A 16,138-nucleotide genomic window follows, 5' to 3' on the forward strand; every position below is an offset into this window, starting at 1 on the left:
TCATCCTTTCTTGCTAAAATACCAAATCCGTAAATTGTCTTCATTTTTAAAAATGTTGAGATATTGCAAGCATTTTTTTTTTTTTTTTTACCAATCCCCCTTGTAAGATAAATCCAATTAATAATATTTGAAAAAAAAGGTTTTAGTGGCGTCGGAGTCCAAAACTAATTATTCATCAACTTATTGCGTATATGCAATATGAGGCGATCATACATTTACTCTTAAGTATAATGTGGCCCGTGAGAAATGACACACCCGCTCTATGTTAAAATGACTACTACTGATGACAACAAAACTATTGGTGGCTTTTTTTTAATTTCTTTTTTACTTTGTTGCAGATTTATTTCAATTGGATCCAAGTATTACAACAGACTAGTACGTGGTGACTAACTCCAGATGGTTTAACACGCCCTGTTTTAATATCTTGAACCTAAGTCAGTGGAGACATATGAGTGAAGAAGACGTAAGTTAGCAATGGCCCCGCTGTCCCTTCATTTGTACAAAATGTGAAGCGTCTCAGCTCTTTCAGCTGTTGGAACACTCGAAGCAACAAACAACCAGAGAAATCACCAAGTTGGTCAAACCCTCGGGTCCCAGAGGTCAAGTACCATGTGGTGGGGCTTTTGCTCCCCATTTGTGAAATTAGTTTCCATTTATTTTGACTTGGTAACAGCAGCTTCGAAGCGTGACACGTTCACAGACATATACTCCAACAATCACTGAGGGCCGTGACTCGTGTGTCCTAAAGGAGAGGCGAGCGGGCTAGTCATTGATTGTGTTTAGTGCTGGCCCCCTGACCCATAAAACAAGGTGACATGATGTAAACCATTTGAACGCTGCTGGCGTTATTACATGCGACAGAATTGTGTTAAACATACACATCATGTGGCCAAGTTTATAGCACCTGTCCACCTTCGAACTAATTTGCTGACATGAAACCGATACGGTCAAATTATAAGTCAAGAGGGCAAAAAACAAATAAACAAAAAAAACAAAAAAAGACTCACATTTAAAAAAAGAGTCAATTCATCAATCATGACAGAATAATGAGACGTTTACTTCTGAACACCCAATCCAACAGTTTTTAATGGGGCTCTATTTTACTCCACACACACCAGAAATAACTGCACGTTGCTCTGTTTTGTTTTGCTGATATCATTACTTTGTGGCTAAAGAAAATAAACTTGATCAAAATTGCTTAACAAAAACAATGTGCATAATAATAAGGTTCACTCACAAAGAAATAGCCGATAGCCACCCTAAATGGTAAAAGCATGTAATGCCCATATATTTTGCTGTTAATTCTCAATTCTGTGTAAAATATGCTTTTCAGGCATTATAACAAGACATCAACTTTTGCCATAGTTGGTTCCCAGATTGAGCTAGTGTGTCATTTTTTTTTATTTTCAAGTACTTAAATGATTCAAGGTTCTTTTAAATAACACCAAAATATACAGAATGTGGCACAAGATAAGTTACCCACCAAAGTGCACACAGTACAATATGTAGGCTATATATTGTACACGCATGACTGGATATGAAAACAAAGGGAACGAGCCAAAAGCACACATTGGTCCACCATGCATGCAGAAAAAAACCCTGCATTTTTCATTGATTTATACATTTTCATACACGGCATGTTCATGGATTTATGGATCCATCAAGCCATCAACTCATGAATCAACAAACTATCGACAATTTGACGATGAATTGTAAAACTCAAATAAAACAATGGATAAAACATCTACTGTAGCACATTTTTATAAACCTCCAAACATCATTATTCCCATGAGAATTTGTGGCATGTGCAGTGTATGTATTTGTTCAAGGCAGTGCATGAAATGGCTTGTTTTTTTTTCTCATGCTCTGTCATGCTCCAATAAGATTAGGCTTATTTTTTTCAACAAAATCAATACACAAACAATTGCACATGTCTGTGATTTCTATTACATAGCTTGCTTAGCAAGAACTTAAGAATGTTATTCTTTTTTAGAACAGGTTATAAATGCTTAGGCAGAGTTGGCCAAGCTATTTGGAAAATATAGCCAGCTATATTTTAACCAATAAGATATTCTCCATTAAATGTACCTTAACTACACTGAAGCTACCAACGAGAGAAATTTAGCTTGCTAAGCTCTAACAAAATGATTAAAGCATCTGAACTACATCGAAGCTACTTCAGTCGGGTGGCGCCCCAAATTCCTTATAAAATTGTGTACATTTTTGTAACTGTACAGCTGGGGGTATAATAGACAGAAAACATTTGAATAAATGTAGCTCCTGTGAATGTTATTGTGCTATCACAATGTGATCACAAAAGTCGCGTTGCTGCTTAAAAAGCTATTGCGATGCTACCGAGAAATTTAGTTGAACCTTTAACGCTATGAAAGGGAACTACAGTAGATGATACCTATGCTAACTCTGAATTTAATCCATGCAAACCGCAGTATATTTGTTATCACTTCAAGATCAAATTGAGTGATACTGTATCAGTATAACGAAACATTCAGTATTTCATCTGCTACCTGACTTGACAAAGACTTTGTGAACATTCCTGAACTCCCTGTAAAAAAACCTTGGGTCCATCAAAGGATAACCATGGTGACCAAATCAACAAACTTTTTAAATCTTTTTATCTATCGTTAGCAATCGTACTTCATAAATCATACCAGTGGTGAGTAGGCGTATCAGTGGGATGAGCAGTGGAATGAATAGGAAAACTGTCTTTTAACTTTTTAAGCATCCCCTCTTTATCAGTGCCTCTCTGTAGAGAGAAAGACACTTCCAGAACATATCCATCAAAAACTGCAGGTCAAAGTCTGACCTACACTGTATGGTCCATGAAAACAAATATCACGATAAATCAATCTAGCATTAGGCGTGGTTCCCCATTACTGAAAGAGAACAACAACACATACCAACAAGATTAAAACGATTTTTATTTATTTCCTTTCAATCTTTACTTTGTTTCCATTGATGCCTGATGTCGCTGATCTGGGACCACCAAATAAAGGCATCTCTATAGATGTCACATTATTTAGACGGCAGCTGTGCCCCACAAAACATTGGGGTCCATTGTTTGTTAATGTTAGAGTGCAATTGTTCAAAACACTTTGCGATTGCATTTAACGTTGGAGGAACTAAACTCAATCTGTTACGACACATGCATCACTTTGTTTGATTAGGAGAGAAGAATGGTAAAAAAGGCATGAAAACTAAAAAGTATGATTAAGGCTCCGTATCTAATGTGTTTTTGTGTCCCGCTGATCGACATTGCTGTGTGTTTATCCAGCGAGACGAGAAGCGGAACTCGCGCCAAATCCCCAACTGACCTTTCCAGCGTGCAAGTTTTGCGGCAACAACGGTCGTATTTTGTTTGTACTTGTGTTCACACACTCAACTTTATGATTGAAAATTGCAAACAGGGCTCAAGTGACATCTTAATGGCCAAATATGATTGTGACAATGTTGTTTTTGGGAATGAGTCCACCGTTTAAAGTACAAATAGCTCAAACTTTGACACACAAGGCGCGGTCATACGTGATTAGCCTCTGGGAAGGTGCAGGGGTTGAACAAAGCCGGAACAGATGGGGTTGCAACACGTAGTTAGCAACAATATACAAAGCGCCAACTTGAACTTTCCGATTGATTTTGCTGCAAGACTAAATGGGGAATATAACTTGCAAGACAAAATGTTTGAGGGTCAACCATGGGAAATGGACCCAAAACACAAATGATCTCATAGACACCAAATGTTTGGCCAACAGGAGGCATTCGGTTTACCATAGATGCCTTGTTATAAACATACAGTTTCATATTACTATCAGTGCTTCACCATCAGTGAGGATGGAAAACAGAACTACAAACTTTTCCATTGATATAGGCTTCAAATTTGACTCGTACCTGTGTGACTTCCCGGTAAATATTTATTCCCCTTCAACTGTGTCAAGTGTTGCATGACGAGGATCAAGTGCAACAGAGAGAGCATAACATTGGCCTTTATATATTCTAAGTAGGATGCAAATTAGGTCTTTGTATAAAATGAAGATGGGCTAACTTGTTTTCATCCTGATGAGCTCAGTCGGACTCGTATCGGCAGTCTTGTCTTCTGAGTTAATGTTAGTGTTTTCAGGAAGTACAAGGCTGCACCTGCTACCATCTCTTTGTACTTTGTTTCCCAAGCCGTTTACATATAACTACAGCACATGTGAACTTGGCACTGAGTTCATAGATGTGTGCTGGAGTGAATCCAGTATTCAGAAGAAAGGATTAAGGATTTTTGTTCTCTTTTGTGTTATAAGAGCCATTCTAATTTGACAATTGATCTAGGTTTTACAACACTGTGCTGACAATGGGAGAATTAAAGACCATCGAAGCCTTGCCGCGAAAAATAGGCTAAAGACGGACTACAGATGAAACACGGATTAAATACATGGGCTTATGCTTAGTCCGTCTACCTTAACATTTTTCCCGTCATTCGTCAACCGTCAGCAAAACAGGCGTCCGTCATAGGCGGATAGATGGACCGGTCCGTCACGTAGACGGAATGCCCAGCTCTGGTTATAGTTACATTAAATATTTGTCAGAAAAACTCTAAAAGGCTATAAATCTAAAACAATCAAATGATAAACAGTAAGTCTGTGGTAACTAAGCGTGACTTGTTGTGTCGCATGACGACATATTCTTATATCGCTTCACTAAGTAGTTCACTGCACGTCGTTTGTAACCATGACACCTTATATGCCGGGACTCCCTTTCCACACAGAAGACATTATGAAGGACATTGGTGGGAGCCGGATAGTCAGTGCGTTCACGAATGCTCATTTAATTTCTTACTGTTAATTTGATTTACGTAAATAGGTAAGCGGACCGAGAAGTAATTCCAGTGTTGCATGTGCAATCTTGCATAAATTCACAAGTTGGTTTTACCAAACATTTATTCTACATTTACTTGAAGAATGAGGTCCTGTAAAATTTCTAAACTGTTTAACACCACCGCAGTCCGGTCCTTTTTTCTCTTGGTCTCTGTTCTGGCCAGAGACGTCACATGGGAGGGATTAGGGTGCAGCAGGGATTGGGCATGGTTGCTTTGACATCAGATATAGTCCATGCCTGTGGCGGGCTCAGATTTGGGAGCAAAACGGGACTAATGAGGAATAGCAGCCATCTTGTGCTAATGGCTCTGTGGTGTCCCTCTCCTGCAGGTCTCACCATCATGACATCATTACTCTAAGAGGCACGTGTCACAATGGCTTCTTTAAGCAATCCTTTAAGTAATTTGTTGTCGTAGCAGAAATCAGACCACTTTTATCAATCAACAATCAACAAATACTAACATCAATGAATTAATTCAGATGTTCATTATGGTGATGTGTAGTTTTACTTTGTCATTCCAGAGTTGCCTGTTGGTTTCAATTATGTCCATAAGACTCACTTAGTTTCCCTTGGACACTGTTTTTGGGGCCTGGATTTGTGAGTACCAGCAGAGTACATCAAGCAAAGACAAGCACTCTAAGAGATATTTGTACATGCTTTGTGTCTTACACAGTCCGGGTATTCAGGGGGTTTTGTTATCTTGGATCGCCGTCATGCAGTCGTTCACACCAGCCCTGTGCGAGATTTTTTGGAACCTCCCGGACATCACTGCACGCACATATGGTACTATCAAGCACACATGCAGAGATGTTTAATATGCCAGAGTGTGTCTAAACTGGAATGTGAAAATGGGGTCAGAATTAAGTTAACGGTTTCTCCCAGAATCAGCCAACGGACTCCATAACAAGACATGAATTTTGTCACCTTTGTCTCTCTCTTCTATGCTCCATCTTCTGGCCAAAAGATGAGCATGCATTCCTTCATTGTCATGTTGTTTCAAGATTTCCCCTTTATTTTCATGAAAACAGAGTACGTTAATGAATAAAAAGTATTTTATAACAAGAGGACTGAGACACCATTATGGAGCTTTCGTACAGTAACATTCAAATATGATGATTTGGAGTATTCCAGCAATCCTGTTACTTTGAAATAATTTAGTTGTTTTGATGCATTTTTCCCTTCGTCAGGTCGTGCATTTTGTTTAGCTTCAGTTGAGTGTCACTTATATAGAAGAAAAAATAGTGGACCACCAACTACTTACAGTAAGTTGGCCACATGCTACACTCAGAGTACCGCCTTGTTTTTGTTTTCTAATACAATTGCATATAAGTGCAAGAGAAATGTCATTGAAATGTCAATCATATGAAAATGCAGTGGTGTGAAATTAGGGCCATCATGGCCTTCTCTGCTGGCATTATCAGAAGCAAGTTACATCATAAATTCTAACATTTGTTTCACAAAACTGTATTGATTTACTCCAAAGGGTCCATTCCCTTCATTTTGTCGCATTTCTGATGGCTGTACTGCCTCCAGTACATATGTGTGGACGTTGGATTTTTTTGTCCAATCAGATTTTCAGCGTCTGCGTTCTTCCATTTCAATCAAATCTGCCCAAGGATTTCAGATAGAGTAGCGCTGCCATTGTACCATTCTGGTAGCCGTTTTTACTCTGTGGAACAAGGACCAAAGCGACAATAATGGAGACCGTGAAACATTGCCTGCTAGATCAAATGGACCTAGATGGCCAGATGATGCATTTAATAGTATTGCAAAATCGATGAAGACGACGGCGTAGGTGGTATGTGAAGCCACTTAATGAAAGTCATTCAAGCAAGCTGAGTACATCGTCACTGCATGTGACTAAGCGGACCAATCACGAGAGATGATGCGCACGGCATCTCGCAAGACAGAATAGATATGCGTTACTGAGAGGACTGGAGGAGGAAGAGTGATGCTACTGGGAGAAGAGATAGCGAGGGTGGAAGCCTTTGAACACCTAAGGTCAACAGTCCAGAGCAACAGCAAGTGTGGTAAGGTGGTGAAGAAAAAGATCCAAGCAGGATGGAGGGAAGTGTCAGGGTTATGTGATAGAAGAGTCTCTACAGAATGAAGGGGTAAGCATTGACACTATGTGTTGTTTGATGTGTTGATGTTCTAACAACACATCCCTACTATTGTCAGAGGATTACGATGTACCTTTTCTTTGAAAGCCCACCATACTAACTGACAAACCACAATGTTCCCTCAAACATGGTTTATTCAGCACTTCTAGAGAAGCAGACTCATCAAATAAGAGCAGATGCCAAACAAACACGTTTATCAGTGCTTATGGTCAACACAGAGCCAAAAAGGCAGCTCAGCCACATTTGCCTCCAGTCCGAGCGCTTGTAAGCCGACCCTCGCAGTCTAAGCACATCCTCTGTGCTGGGTTCCCTTATTGCCAGGCACACACACAATACACACAAACTTGTACATGCACACACTCAAATTCCTCCGCAGGCTCTACAAGGGGCAGGCTCAGAGTGTGCTGGAAGCTTGGAACTGTTCTTCAGTGAGAGTATCTCTCACTCCCTGCAGTTGTTAAAGAGAGCAGAAGGGGGAAAGCAGAAAGGTGACCAGGGGAGGTCTCACCGCACCATCCCAGATTACCCAGCACCTATTTTAAAAGCGTTGAGTGACTGATGCACTCTTTGCTGCTGACGTTGCCTTACTTGGAAGAATATTAAAACAACCAAGTTGTCACCCTGCATGAGATGTGCAAAACTTTTCCGGACTGCACCGAAACTTAAAGTAGGTAGATCAGAACAACAAGGACAGCAGTGGCTTTCAATGGTGGCCCGCCAATGTAAAGATGGACTGCATATATTTGAGACCAGCAATGTTCTTGACAGCCTCTTGATGCACATCCGAAGACAACGTCCAGCCAAAACGCCGACTAAACAAAAGAAGATAAAGGAGTCCCATTTCCTGCACCGCTGACATGATGCCGTGCTACGCTTTTGTGTATCACTTGCTGTCTTTGGCAGCTATCGGAGTGATTGTGAGCTGCGGAGGAGGCGAGCAGAGGAAAGGGGCCGAGAGTACCGGCGGCAGCAACAACGGAGGAAGTGGCAGCAGACGGTTCCATAAGATCCAGCATGGCCAGTGCACCTACACCTTCATCCTACCCGAAGGAGGGGCAGCCGGGGAGGGTTCCTGCAGGGAGGCAAAAGGCGGAAGCCCGCAGTATAACGCCAATTCTCTCCAGAGAGATGCACCGCCACCTGAGCCAGACTTTCCAAAACAGAAGATCCAACAGCTTGAACACATTATGGAGAATTACACCCAGTGGCTACAGAAGGTGAGAAGGCACTCAGGTTAGGGGTAAAATCTTACATCACAGCTTGACTTTGCCACATGTCTGTAATACTGGACTAAAATAGAACAGCAGTGTTGGGAAAGAAACTGCATCACATCTTTAACAACCCTTGATGGATTTTGTTTGAAGTGTGTTTGCTGTAGAGTGTTTGTTGGGATGTTTGTGTTCCCCTGGGTGTGTGGTCTCTGCAGAGCGTCTGTTTGTGGCTTTGCCCAATTTTTTGTTTGGGTTTGTGGAATGAGGCTCTCTGGCTTACACCTAGCAGTGTTTGCTATTTTCCTCCAGTTTTCAAGAGTGTTTTGTGATGTGGGGTCAGTTTTAGTGTGAAAAGTCAACAGGGAGGACCTATTGCACAATGAGCTTAAGGATAGCAGGACAAGTCCAGTAATAGGGTCGGTTTAAGCAATAGCGAAGGTACTTGGAAATACATGCCGAGTAAACACTGCTGCTATGGACTTGCAGGACATTTACTGTTGCTGGTTTTGTGGAACTATTGGATCAAGGCCATGACGGATGTGCCATGATAGTTATCTCGCATGTTAAAGATACAAAGTCACTACCACACAGCAATAAAAATATGAATTTGCTGATAGACAACACAGTTTTCACTTGTCGTTTATTTTTCTTACACAGACATTTTATTCTCTTATAATTCTCCGTGCCAGCAACTGCAACATCAGACGTCTTTGTTTTTGTTTTGTCAACAAGTGAATGATGAATTCAGTCAGTTCCACCGAGTCAGCCAGAGAGCAAAAGTAGTTATATGTCACTCACCCCGTTCTCTAGTGGGTTGTTGTCTCTTTAATGGCAGGAAGCAAGGGAGAGCCCCAAGAGACATTTGGAGTTGGAGAAGAGAGAGTATGAAAATGCTTCCTTTATTTATTCAAGACAAATATGTGTAAGTGTAACCCCACCCCAGACTGTCATTAGATAAAAGAAAAAGAATCTGATACATTATATTTTAAAGGTCGCAATATTGACGTTATTTAGCAAAATTTCAAATGTTCCAATGTTCACCTTTTTTTACTATGCTAAAGACCAGAACTAAGACCATTTTTTCCACTGTCGTGACTTAGCTTGCTATTGATACATTTCTACTAGTAAAACCTGATACTCTAGTACTCGTCAACTGGGGTTCTGCCTTGCCATGCCAATACAATAATGTACATGACTAGATCACTCAGATTTGGCATCATTACAACATTGTCCCATTTGAGGATGCACGACAAAAAAGTCTAAAATAAACACACATGCTTTTGTTAGCTTGCTGTGCCTTAGACTTTATCCTGCAGTATTTTACTCCACAGTCTTCATTTTGCTGCAGTGACCACTTTTCGTGCTGCCCTCAATCTCCTCATGAGTAAAATATGTCCAACAGAAACATGCATGTGGCATGTTTTTCGTATGCTCCTATGGTATAGTTTTAAGGAGGAAAACTGATTTCAAAACTGTGTTTGTGAATTAAAACGGCCGAGCTGAGATGGTACTCGGCAGTGGTCTGCTGGTTTGCAAATCCCGGAGCTTTTCTGAAAATAGTTCACACTGTGATGTATGACCCAGCGTAACTGTATTTAACTCATTTGTTTTGTATTCCAGCTCAGTGACAACCTCTCCCAGCAGTTACACACAAATCATAGAGGGACAATGTGTATTTATTTTTTCAGGCATTTTTCCATACTAGTGTGGACAAGATGCAAACCGTTACCATCCTGACAATAACGATATACGTTGATGTTAATACAATAAGCAAACACTGAAAAGCGTCATTTTAACAAAAGCACTAGCAAGATCCAAAATGGTTAGTTGCTTAAAGCCAGTGTTTGTTTTTTCTGCAAAACAAGAGATAGTAATGTAACATGAGGCTAATGTGTGCGCAGATAAGACCTCATGGATTTGATAGATGACAAAGGAACTAAGGAATTCATCAACTTCGGTCTATTTGCTAGCAACCACAATGTTGTCGCAAAACTGCCTGAGCTACACGGCAGAGTGCCTGCTTTCCGTTTTCTCTTGAATTTGTTTTTCACTGTCCATAGTAGAGGGAATAGCAATTTTTCACAATGTTACCACACGAGTATTGGTCATAGTGTGTCATAGTGGGATATTGGTTGAATTTGTAATCCGGGAAGTAGAGTGAGAGGTCAGTCATGCCTCCAACAAATGTGTTTGTGGTAACACCACAAATACTGTATTTCCAAACACCATGGATTGTGTTGAAGGGCATATCAAGAAGTGCAACATTTGGACAATAGTCTCTAGTCTAGTACATGGCAGTTCTCATTTGCATAATTTATGGAATCTCTTGAAATTTCACATCACAATAGCGCAATTGGTGACCCGATTAAAAAACTGTTGATCGGGGTTTGCACGAGTTCTCAGTTTGACACATCAGTTTCCAATCCTGTGTGTTTATGCAAAAGCTGACTGCGTGTTAAGAAAGGCCAGAGGTGAAATAACACCAGCTTTATCTCTTTGTGGTGAACCCCATTATTCCAAGATAGTCTAAGTGATACTATGAAAACAGAAAGGCGGTGTTGGGCTAATGACAGATTGACTGATGAGACCATTAGAGGATAAATCCTCAGATACAAAAAAATGGAAGCATATGAGGATATTTGCTACCATAACTCTCTAGTTTAGTTGCTAAAAGTGCATTAGCGCAAATGTCAATCATCATTTCATTAGTGCATATAGCTGATGAAAAAAATCATAATAAAACATTTTTTCAGTGGTAAAGAGACCAAACTGTAGAAATCTTGCAACATAGACATTTTTATGCCGTGGTACCCAGATAGCGAAAGATGTTAAATCAATGTTGAATTAGGGTTAAGAAAGTTGATTTTTGGTTTTAGTTGAAGACTGATTTTTAATCAATGTTGGTTCAACAACATTTTGTCAGCATTGAAGTTTGTGATTCAAAGATGCTGTTCAATCTACATTGTATTTTGGTTGAATTAAAACATTTGAAAGGTCAATGTTTGATTAACGTTGAATCTCTGTTGTCTACGTTTGCCCTTCTCTATTTTTCTACTTCAGCGGAGGGAGGTGGGAAGGGGGCATATTCTGAGGGGGACAGGCCTTTTTCAACCGCAAAAAGTGTGTGTACTGTATCTCTCTCACGCTCTCACTCGCTCTCGCTCTCCATTATATATACCGGAATATTTTTTTTTAACCATTTTTTTCTGACTGATTTTTTTTTGTTGCCCTGAGAACACTGGTGTCGGTCCTGATTCATGAAACGTTTTCATTTCTTAGGCATTTCCACACAGTATTTTGATCTCTTCGAATACATTTTTGAATATTAAACATGTTTTCTGTCATAGGGTTTTCATATATTTGGGTAAGGGAAAAGCTAATATTTTGTAGTGGACTAAGCCAATGTTTTTGTTACAGTGGGGTGGCATGGATCAGTGGTAGAGTGGTCGTTTCCCAACCCGGTGGTGGTGGGTTCGATCCCTGGCCATGGTGACCATGTCGAAGTATCCTTGAGCAAGATACTGAACCCCTAGTTGCTCCTGATGCTGCGTCATCAGTAGGTAGATGAGGTACAGTGTAAAGCGCTTTGAGTACCCAAGGTAGAGAAGTGCTATATAAGTGACAGCCCATTTACAGTATTTTAATTCCCATTTAGATGATGGTTGAATCAACATTGATGTTGTGTGATTTATGGTTGAAAAGCAAACGTTGACCGAACATTTTATCAACCTTGCGCTTTCTGTATAATTTCTACTTTAGGTTTCAACGTAGATTCAACAATTAAGCCGAACCATATTGCAACATTGATTCACCCACATTTTGCTATTTGGGTAATTATGCCTGCATTTATTTACACATAATGACATTATAATTATAATTTATTGTTAACATTTCCAATCATATACCGGTACTATGTTGGCTTATCTGTTGGATTTTGAATTAACAAAGCTATCCTCTATCATTCAATTTAGTGCAACGTTTGGTGAATAATACACAAGAAATGAATGAAAATTACCATGCACAAATTTTAACTGACAACATTTTGGTCATTTTTTTGGCAGGGCAAATTCACTTCAATTTCATTAATGTAGTGCCACAACACAGCAGAAGTTGTCTCTGGGTGCTTTCGATATGGAGAAAGTCAAAGACCACACTCATCACTTAAGGCAAACGTCTTTTGGAGCAAAACATTTCAAAATGTTGAAACCGATTGTCTGTGAAAAAGGGTGTTAAATGTTAAATCTGGGCATGCGGGAATACCTCACGACCGAACCAATAATGGCTGACCACAATATCAACGTAGTGTTTATTTTTATTCTGTACGTGAATGTGTAAAACATGTAAAGCCCATTGCTATCAACTGTAGTCATTTGCTGTCCTGTTTGTGTAGTCTTTAACTTTTCAATTTAACAAGACTACGTACGGGGGTACATCAGGATGCAGTTAACATTTTTCATCTGACAGAAGATTAAGGGCCCTGTCAGCCTATCTATCTTAAACACCACAGTATTTTTACTGCTTGACTTGGAGAACAATTGCACTAATGTGACTCCAACCAGCCCTGATGAAAGAGATGAACAAAGGAGCCCGTTCCAGATAGTTGCCTCGTGCCAGGGTTCTCGGTTCACTGTGTGGGGTACAGAGAGAAACCGAGAGAGAGAGAGAGAGTGTGTGATGCAGCAAACAGCTGTCGAGGGAGCATTTTAAGTTCGATCTTCCCTTCCTCAATGCAGGGGAGAATATATGGACCCTGATAACATTCCTGACCAGTCAAAAGGTGGCGTGTGTTTGTCCAAGGATTACTTCCCCAGCCTGCCCACCAGGGAAGAATCGCAGACAAGCTTCACTCTGATCTCAGAAGGCACGGGCGACAGGAAACAAGCTGCTCCAATCTTTTAATAATAATAATAATGATGATCATAATAATAATAATAACTAATAAACGGTTTGACAGTAGTTTAGCAATTTCTTAGATTTCTTTACAAAAATACATCTGCTAGATACAATTATTTTTGCCTTTTTGTTTTCCGAGCTTTTCATGGACGATAAGTGTTTTTTTTGTTCAAGACAATAATGCTCGATCATCAAGGCACTAAAGATATGGATGGCCATAAAAATATAATGTGATCACATTCACATTACAGTCACTTATTTGACTAACAATGTAAAATATTGCTTTGAACGCCTTCTAAAACAATAAAAACAAAAGTTAAGCAACCACTCGGTACACTTTTTAAAATCACAGATGTCGACTACCCTTCTAACATTTCAGCGATAATGAAAATTTGGCAAAGGTGGTCAATTAGCAAGCCAAGCTTTGTCTCAGCACTCGGGAGTGAAAGTAATAGATCTCAGTTAAAAGTAGCTCAGACCAGGGTTTCTTGAGAAGGACAGTCTGTGCCAAGTTAAGCTGTTGCACAAAGAGAGGGGAGGGAAAGGGCAAGAGGGCAGCATCTTATCCCTGTGAAATTCCCATCATTCTGCCTCTCAACGAGCATGATGCGCTGCATAAACAGTCATTTAAAATTTACACTGAAACATGGACATCAGCTTGTTTGTCTTCTTTAGTGAGCGCTCATGCAACAAAGGGTGAATATGTTACTTTACTTAATGCTATCAGAGGGCCACACAGTATGGCTACAGAACCAAGAAGGAACCTTTCCAGATTAGGGACAACTTCCTCTACTGTAGTTTATTTTCAGTAAAGATGTGGGCCAAAAATAACAATTGGATTATTCCGATAGACAAGGACATTCTCAGAGGAATAAAAAGCTCTTCCTTCCTGACCCGACAAACAACTCATAGAAAGGACACCATGGAAATGACAGAAGCACGCTATACACACTATATAAAAACATCTTCTAGAAAATAAGCTTTGGTTGCACTCGTGCAATGATTAGTGCAACTTTATGGCCAAATGACAATATACATGGAGCAGAAACAATGAATTGATCATGTTTTTTTGAGATGGGAGTCATTTTGTACACTTGACAATATGTCTAGGTATTGCTCAGTAAATCATCCGGCCGGCTTTTGGCTTCGCAACACGGTTTACATTTTGAAGCTGTAAAGAAAGCATGAGGTTTGCTTTCTATGCGTCAATATACGGAATCACTCTCTTGGGGGTGCCCTTTATGGGATTTATTTTCTTTTAACAACTGGGTTGTTCATTTCCCTAAACGCGAGCAGAATTTATATCTCTCCTGAAAACATGGCTTGGAGCTTGGCACCAGGTGAAATGCTGGCTGAATAAAGTGACAATTTGCTCTTTAGTTATTGGTTTGTATTCACATTTACCCTCAAAAATTTCAGAAAACTTCAGTCTGTAAAGAGAAACGTTTCTCAAATTTATAAAATAAATTATGGGTACTGCTGGATCTGTGTGGACAGAAAAGGTCAAACACAAGACTCTGGTCAGCAGCAGTACTTGAAGACCCGTTCAACTAACCGCACAAGTTGACCCATCGTTCACATTTATCCCTCTGAGTTTTTGGTTTCGGGAAACGAATGAATTATACATTCTTCATATGTGGACGGTCGTAGTGTCTGGAGTCGTTTCTGCAAGTCCCATAGCAGCAGTTTACTCGGCATGTTTTTTTTCTGAGATAATTGGCAGAAAACAAGCAGTAAGTACTAACACGAGTCATCTGCGAGCGCTTCTTTAGTTGTCTAGGTTGACCCTTTTCTGCATGATGTGGCGTCACACGGTCTAAAAGGAGCATTTGTGCGACACTCTATTAGGACCCCTTAGCTGACCAAAAACATGCCTTATGTAAAACACACGAATCAAGCAGCAAACTTACCTGCATCAAACGAAACAATAATCATCAATTATAGACGATTACATAGACGGGTGAAAATCCACTTCCGCTTATGCTTAGTCCGTTTCCCGTTTATCGCCTGCAAAATGGGCGTCCGTCATAGCTGGATAGACAGATCTGTCCGACGGCTAGGCAGAATGCCCAGCTCTGATATTAACTTAGCCGCAGAGTTTATCTGTGCTTTCCTTTCTATTTCTATTTCTATTTCAGATAACGCCCACCAAACTGACAGATTTTGCTTGGGCGATAGGCCTGGCCAGCTTTCAGGCCAGTCTACTCACACTCCCTTACTACCTCCCTGAAAAAGACATAGCTTGAACGTCAGCATATGTTCCTCCAAAACATTTCAGCCTCAATAGTGCCTTCACAGATATACAAGTTGCCCATGCTACGGGTACTAACAAACCACCATATCATCATAGATGTAGTCTTTTGAACTTTGCGTTGGTTGCAATTCGGATGGTCCTTTCCCTTTTTGGCCAGGAGGACACAACATCCATGATTTCCAAAAACAATTTTAAATGTGGACTCGTCAGACCACAGCACAATTTTCCACATTGCGTTAGTCCATCTCAGATTAGATCAGGCACAGAGAAACTGGCAGTGTTTCTAAATGTTGTTGATATACAATGCTTTTGCTTTGCATGGTAGAGGTTTAACTTGGATTTGTGGATTGTGTTAATTGACAATGTTTTTTTCAATTTCTCCTGAGCCCATATGTCAATATCCTTAATGATGATGGTTTTTAATGCATTGCCGCCTAAGGGATCGAAAGTTACGGGTATCCGTTGTTGGTTTTCAACTTTGCCGCTTACATGTAGAGATTTCACCGGATGATATTTATGGACCGTCGATTATGAAATCCCTAAATTCCTTGCAATTGTACAATGAGAAACATTGTTCTTAAACTGTCTGATATTTGATCACTCAATTGTTCACAAAGTGCCCCATCCTTGCTTGTGAATAACTAAGCCATTCGGGGGTTTTCCTTTTATACCCAATCATGACTCTCACCTGTTTCCAATGATCTTGTTCACCTGTGGAATGTTCCAAACAGGTGTTTTTCGATTTTTCCACAACTTCCCCAGTCGTTTGTTGCCCCTGCCCC

At 40.1% G+C, this 16,138-nt stretch overlaps 1 protein-coding gene across 1 annotated transcript in view; it reads left to right on the top strand.

The window, feature by feature from the left end:
- The first annotated feature begins 7,463 nt into the window (after window positions 1-7,463).
- The window catches only part of angpt1 (angiopoietin 1), a 48,672-nt gene continuing 39,997 nt past the window's right edge, over window positions 7,464-16,138 (top strand). Inside the window, exon 1 of the mRNA XM_086014416.1 lies at window positions 7,464-8,215. Coding sequence (XP_085870542.1) covers window positions 7,856-8,215 — 360 coding nt within the window. The 5' untranslated portion in view covers window positions 7,464-7,855. The remainder of the gene's footprint in view (window positions 8,216-16,138) is intronic.

The sequence above is a fragment of the Filicampus tigris genome, chromosome 18 (genome assembly GCF_054856515.1).
Source record: "Filicampus tigris isolate MCC_2025a chromosome 18, RoL_Ftig_1.0, whole genome shotgun sequence".
Lineage (NCBI taxonomy): Eukaryota > Metazoa > Chordata > Actinopteri > Syngnathiformes > Syngnathidae > Filicampus > Filicampus tigris.